Genomic DNA, 7,525 nt, shown 5'->3' on the forward strand with positions numbered 1-7,525 from the left:
AATTGCAAAATCGACGGTGTAAAACGCGCGACTAACATGCGTGTTAGTCAATCCATACTGTTGTTTTGCAGCCAGAATAGACGCGTCCTTATCCGATGGACAAACTAAATGGTGACGTTTTGCATCCCGGACGCGTCTATTCTGGCTCCAAAACGACAGTACGGATTGACTAACATGCATGTTAGTCACGCGTTTTACACCGTCGACTGCTGCGATTGACTAACCTGTAGTGGTAACAATGTATTAGTCTATGGGATAAATGTAACAATGTATTGAAAAATAAATAAGCAACTGCTCCACCAAAAAATGATGTACCTAATTCAGTAATAAATGATGTATTTAGAATAATAATGTGTATTTTTTTTGGAAATTAAATTTTACAATTACACAAATTAATAAGAATAGAGAAAATTAATATTTTTATAATCATTAAAATATAAATTAATTTTAGATTTTAGATATTTTTTTTTGGAATTCTTTTAATTCTATGCATTCATTAGTCAAATTATGAAATAGTATTTTTTTTGACAAAAATTTATTAAAAATAATAATAAAATTTTCCCATTGTACGATCCAAGCATTTGGCAGTAGTTAAGTCTCTTGCGAATATTAATCTAATCTATTCAACAAATTCATTTTTTTCTTTTATATTATGTGAAGTTTGTTGTTTTCTTCCAAAAGTACATATAATTGTTTTTTTTTTGTTTTTGTTAAATTTAAATTAAATTAAAAAAATAAATAAAAAGTAAATATTATCTAAAAACAATTCAAATGATTTTAATAGTATTTATTATAATAGAATAGAACTTAAATTTACTCTAAAAATCCAAACTTCATTCCTTAAAAGTAGTCACATCATTGCATTATATGAGAAGATCGTTGGATTCACATGGAGTGGAAGCCACTATAAAAAGTCACATCGAGTTGGTTGTGTAACAATGTATTAGTCTATGAGATAAATGGAACAATTTATTGAAAAATAAATAAGCAACTGCCCCATCAAAATATGATGCACCTAATTCAGTAATAAATGATGTATTTAGAATAATAATGTGTATTTTTTTTGGAAATTATATAGGATATTGACATGGAATATACCTATATTTGTTGCATTGGGAGCAAAATTCAGCATTTTGTAAATTTGATTCGATACGATTTTCCCATTGTACGATCCAAGCATTTGGCAGTAGTTGAGGATTTATCGTACCCTACGTTTTTGAGAAGATCCATTAACTTGTGGCACCATTCCTCCATCATCTGCATTTGCTTCTTACACATTTCTCTGCATGGTGGACTTTACTACTGCTTTTTCATCTGGTGGCCACTCCTTTTTCTCTAACAGACTTACAGTCCATTCCTATACTTGGGCAAAAAAATCACAGTGGAATGAAGAGACCGAAAGCTGATGACAATGGCTTGCACTGCAACTATGCTTTAACTGTTGTTTCTCAAAATGAGGAGTTCTCATGAGTCATGTGTAATTATGGAGTTTCATTTATTTTTGTTATTGGCTCTTTACAAAACAATACTATAATTTGTTATTAGCCAATAAATAGAATAAATATTAGAATTTTGATTTGAGATATTGTTTCTAATTCATTTAAATACATTATCATCATAATTTCAAAATGGTGTAAGACCATATTTGGGTGCAATACAAGGTGGTCAAATACAGCATTTTTCTGTTAAGATCAATTTTATCAAGCTAAATTTCTGTCGCACTTAGGTACTAACACTGAACACAGAAGAAGAAATTCATTGAAAACGTGACTAGATTGTCAATCCATAAAATCAGCGAGCACTCAGCACAATGATCAGAACGCTTTACAGAGAGCCAATCTGTATCAAGTAAAATTATTTGCTTAATAAATTCATAATATTGTTTTGTTATTAGCTCATTACTCTCTTTATAATACTGCCATTTATCAAAGGTTTCCATAATTCAGTGAGAATTTATATATTAGTTTTAAACTGAATTAGTAATCTTCATCTCAGTTCTTCTACTTTTCATTTTAGGTAATCTTTCAATTCTTGTATCACTCTTCGTGAAATATGATCGATAGAACCAAAATATACACAACTCTTCAAGAATACACAACAGCTGTTTACAATCAATAGAATAATAATTGAAATTTTAATTTGATTTATTGTTTCTGATTCATTTAAATATATTATAACAATAATTTCAAAATGCTTTACAGATACAATATCAGTCAAGCACCACCTTAGGGTGCAGTACAAGCTTGTCATATACAGTATTTTTCTATTAAGACCAATTTTATCCCACAAAAACATAAGAGTCAAATCTCAATCCATCTTCTCCTGCTCTTCGTAACTCCAACAGAATAAGAATTCTTCAGGCCTCAAATTCATCGAAAGTGTGACCAAACTGCCTTCAACGCATAATGATCAGAACGCTGTACAGAGAGACAATCTTGAATGAACAGGACTCTGCCCAAGGCAAGGATAGGCAGTCACATGTTGTCTGCTCTTTTTATGTTTGGATATTCTCATCTGTGAAATTGCAGCACAAAGAACATCTACAAGATCTATATTTGTTTCTTGCTTTTCACACTCGTTCTCTGAAAGCGATAAAAGAGCATGATCAACTAGATCAACAAGTGAGGACTGTAAATTCCTGCATATGCACTTCTCTGTCCGCTCTTCTGGGCTTGAAGTATCTTTGTCTTGCTTTCTGTCTGGCTTGAATGGAGAAATCAATTTTGACTCCTTAAAGAGCTCCATATCAGATTCTGTATAATACAGAACCCAAGGATGGTCTGTAAAAGAAAAAATGAAAACAAATAAGAAAAACCTCACAATAAATATTTAAACCTGAGTATCCATAATTAAAAAATACCTGGCAAATTCTAAAAATGTGAAGCTAAAAAACTATACATACTCAAAACTTCATCTGGAGAGACTCTCTTCTCAACATCCCTCGAAAGCATCCTTGATAGCAAATCCTTTGCCGGTTCAGAAACAGACTTCCACTTTTCAGTCTGGAAATCCAATTGCACATTTTTCACTGCCTCAAAAATGGCGTCCACAGAATCCCCGTAAAATGGTAAGCTACCAATCAGGAGCGCATGGAGGAGGACACCAGTAGCCCATACATCCACTGTTTCTGTATATTTCCCTGCCAAAACTTCAGGGGCAACATATGCGGCACTGCCCACCAAACCTGATAAATTTTGGCCTTTATTCAATATAAACAACTTCTTTTAGTGAATTACCAATAATCATGATAAATAATTTATTTTAGAATTTGGATTTCAAGAAAAGATACCACCTGTATGAAATTTTGAAGCCCTTACCATTTGCAACATGCACTGACAGGCCAAAATCAGATAACTTCATCTGTCCATCACAGGTGAGGAGAACATTCTCAGGTTTTATATCCCTGTGAACAACTCCCATCTCATGGCAGTGTTGAATTACAGCTGTCAACTGTTTGATTAATTGTGCAGCTTCCCGCTCTGAATAAGATCTTTTTTTCATGCAATCAACCAAGCGTCCCCCAGAGCAAATCTCCATTACAAGATGCAAAGAATCTGCATCTTCGTAAACTGAATGAAGCGTTACAATATTAGGATGACCAGATAAATGTTGCATGATCTCCACTTCTCGGTATGCATTTTGTGCACTATCTTTGGGCAGGGTCTTGCATGCCAGCTCTTCTCCCGTGACCCTGTTCTTGCATAGCTTTACAACTCCGAATTTTCCTCTGCCTAAAATTGAACCCATATGATACTCAGATTCAATTTTCCGATCTCTGACGATTTGAGTGGTTTCCTCTATGCAACCACATTTTCTCTTTATCCCTCTTCGACTTGGGTTACGCAAGCTGAGCCCTCTTCCCGGAGTACAAAAAGTAACAACTGGCGTTGGTTTCTCCAATTGTTTAAGTGACAAAGGTAAGGCAGAGGATGAGGTCGATGCACCATTATCACATGAGCAAATCACCTGATGTGATTCAAAATTATCTACACCTGTGTTGTTCGTCCTCCTCTTCTTTATAGGAGTCATGCTTGCTTGGACCTCCAATTGCCCCCCGACAAGTATGATGAATTTCAATTTCTGAAATAAATTTGATCCAAAACTCCTCTCAAATTACATACACAGTTTTCTAAATCAAGTGGAAATAAACAAACCCATTTAAAATTTTAATTATAAATTATAAACAATAAAAGAACTAAAACCCTACCCACAAATTAAATCAATACTCAACCTCGTGTATTAGTCTACAGTATACACCGTACTTAAAATAAACCAAAAAAAATCTAATAAAACCAAAGAAATTTACCTTTGATTCAGCTTCAGTCTGCAAATATATGAAGATGGTCTTCAGAAAAAACTTTCCACTTCAACCTTTCACCAATTTCAAAACCCTCACTTTCTCTTAGGTTTCAAAATTCTCTGCAATTACAACACCAAATGAAACTACGTTCGTCTCACTATCCTCAAATCAATGGACGCGGTGAAAAATCAATATGTTTAACCCGATCGGCAAAAAAAATTCGCCTGAAATTGTCTCTCTGAAATCAAGGCAGAAATTTGTTTAAACCATGGAAAAAGCTTTGTTGAACTTCTGTTACCTTGGAAATGGCTATTTATAATTTATATTTAGGCGGGAAAGTTTTTATCATTTCATTATGATTTTTTTTAAGGACGACATGCAATTTGCAAATAATCTTATTTTTTGATTGTTTAGCCTTCTAATTCGGAAAAAGTTGTTTTGTTGATTAAAAAGTATTAGAGATGTAGTGGAATTTTTAAAATGGTAATAATTAGGGATTACTATAAAATATTTATATTTTATAATTATTAGTTTTTTAATAGATAATTATTTGTATTACTTGTATCTATTTTTTGAGTAGATATTATTGTATTTAAAATATTTTAATTGATTATAATTTTGGTATTATTTAATTAATTAAAAGTTTTTAATTTGTATTTATTTTATTTTTGGTAATGCTAGCGATTATAAAATGTATATTGTTCAATGATGAGGTTGTATAAAGCAGACGTGAATCTGGAAGGTTATTGGAACGGAATATTGAATAGGAGGACATGTACACAACAACCTAGTCTATGAACTTTTTTCTGCATATTTGGTTAAATCTACTAGATGGAAATCCCATGGAGAAGTGATTTTCAATCACCCATTCACCTTGGAGTTTAGGTCACACACGATGATCATAATAGCTAAGATACCCAACCCATTAATGGATGGTCCCATTGCTAGCTTGTTTGGCGCTACCACATCCAGGAACAAGAAGTCAATCATTGCTAAAGCATTGCGTCTGAGAAGGTTTAAACGTCCAAAACATCGAATCATTCCTAAAATTCATCAGCAATGAGGACTTCTCTCCCTTGCATAGACTATGTGAGTGATTGAGCTAGTTGAGGGTCTATATTCATTTATGTATTGGGAGCCATATTTGTTCTGAACATGGGCTTGAAAAAGTATTTGTAGTCCTCTTTTTCTTTTTTTGTTAATGAAAAGGAGCTAAGGGAGCTACCATTAGGTGGTGTTTATTTACCAAAAAAACATTAGCAAATAGAACTATTGAAGTCTTATTCTAAGTAAAAATATTAGTTACTCAAAATATTAGGTCAACTTTGTTTTATTTACATGCATGTTATATTTAGGTTAAAATCTAATTATGCAAACTCAAACATTTGTTTTCATCCCACTTTTAAAATTTCTTGCAAGAAAATAAATTTTTATATTGGAATTGGTTTAAATTCTTCTAGTAGTGATGTACAGTTTAATGTAAATATTTAGTTGAGAATTAAATTTATTCTATAGTTTCACACTAGCTTTCAATGTTGCAATTGTAGAAAGATGCTTATGTTTAGATAATTTCCTCTCTAATGTCTCTTTTTGTATTAAAGAATTGTTTCTGATTTTCTTTGTTCCCACAATGCTTTTGGAAATGATAGAGATATTATTCTTACTATTTTTTATTCAAATTTTCTATTGCAGGGTCCAACATGATGACTTCAATGACACTTATCACTTGAAAATTAGAGGTGTCCTAACACACATGCCAAAGAAGGATTTTAATATCCACACAAGGTACATATACACAAAGATGAACTGCCAATAAGAGAATGTTTTGCAACCTTACTACAAGCATCTTCACCCCTTAATACCTAGTTCACTAAAACATTATCTTTAATTGCATCCAAGTTAGAAAGAGGTGTTGGTGTATAATCATGCTTATGTGGCTTTTATATGCAAAATCTTACTCATGTGACAACTTAGGTAAGGTGGTAGGTGGGATATTTATCCTTTATATACCTCCACTCCTCTCCTAATGTGTTGGCATCACTCAACATATCTATCTTCATTTTTCTTTGCAATTCTCTATCTTTTGTTGTTTATATTTGCCTAGTATTAATGATAATTGACACATAGTATTGCAGCCATGCTAGTGCAAGAGGAGATGCAAATTATTTGCAAGCATGAAGATTAAAAGTGAAGATTATAAATTCGAGTTGAAAGTTTACAATTTTGCAAATAATTTCTCTCTATCAATAATATTTACAATTTTCAAGCAAATTTACCATCATTGACACAGAATGGGTAACAAATTTACAACTGATTGGTGAAATGTGATCAATATTTACAAGTTTTATTATGCCTTCACCAAATATTTGCAGTTATGCTTAAAAAATTGAAGATATTTGTTGAAATATTGAAAAAATTTACACATATTTCCATTGATTTGTTGAAATTTGATTGATATTACAAATTTTGGCAAATATTTGTAAATCTTTGCACATTTTTGTAAGTTTTGCAAAAAGCTGGAAATTGTTTGAACATATTTGCATTTGGAAGGTCGATTTGTTGTCCTCCATGGCCGAGGAATCAGATTTGACCTATATTTTGGCAAATTCTCGTTGCATAGACCTCATATTTGTTACAGATGTACATTTCTGGTTTTGGCGTGTTTATTTTCATCCCTAGCAACCAAGGATTTCTGGCATACCTGAACTGCATCGATCTGCAACTCATTTAATATCGAACTCAAATTGATTGTGAGCAGCGATTATTATTGGCATATCAACTTTTACTTGGCTCCTGCATTTGGCTCTATTATGCTTATGTTTCACATTAAATTTGAGCTTTTTGGTGTGGATCTATCAGTGTTCCGTGTTTCAACCTATATTTTGAGGCATGGAGGATCTTTCAAAAAAAAAAAATTGGCTCGTGACTTGCAAATATTTTGGTGTTTGTGTCTACAATAGGTGTGGACTTTGGCATTAAAATAATGCTTTATTTTTGAGTTGAAATTTTTTTGATGTCTTATTAGTTCCTGCCAAGGCACCATATTATTGTATTCATTCAATTCTACAATTTAATTAGTTCAACCAATCACTATAAAGAATTAAAAAATTTGAACAAAAGTACTATAGTCCATTTTTATTTTTTATTTTACATAATTATATAAATATAACTTATCTCTTTTTTTATTGGTCCAAGCAATGCAGAATTCAATTTTTTTTCTATATA

At 32.1% G+C, this 7,525-nt stretch overlaps 1 protein-coding gene across 1 annotated transcript; it reads right to left on the bottom strand.

Annotated features, from left to right (window-relative positions):
- Window positions 1–2,189: 2,189 nt before the first annotated feature.
- LOC131065681 (serine/threonine-protein kinase PEPKR2) lies at window positions 2,190–4,579 on the bottom strand. Its single transcript, XM_058000266.2, has 4 exons — window positions 4,307–4,579; window positions 3,318–4,080; window positions 2,903–3,199; window positions 2,190–2,780 (listed from the first exon to the last, which is right to left on the bottom strand). The coding sequence occupies exons 2-4, from the start codon at window positions 4,027–4,029 to the stop codon at window positions 2,410–2,412; spliced, it is 1,380 nt and encodes a 459-aa protein (XP_057856249.1). The 5' UTR covers window positions 4,030–4,080; window positions 4,307–4,579; the 3' UTR covers window positions 2,190–2,409.
- Window positions 4,580–7,525: the final 2,946 nt, after the last annotated feature.

The sequence above is a fragment of the Cryptomeria japonica genome, chromosome 7 (genome assembly GCF_030272615.1).
Source record: "Cryptomeria japonica chromosome 7, Sugi_1.0, whole genome shotgun sequence".
NCBI classification, from domain to species: Eukaryota; Viridiplantae; Streptophyta; class Pinopsida; order Cupressales; family Cupressaceae; genus Cryptomeria; species Cryptomeria japonica.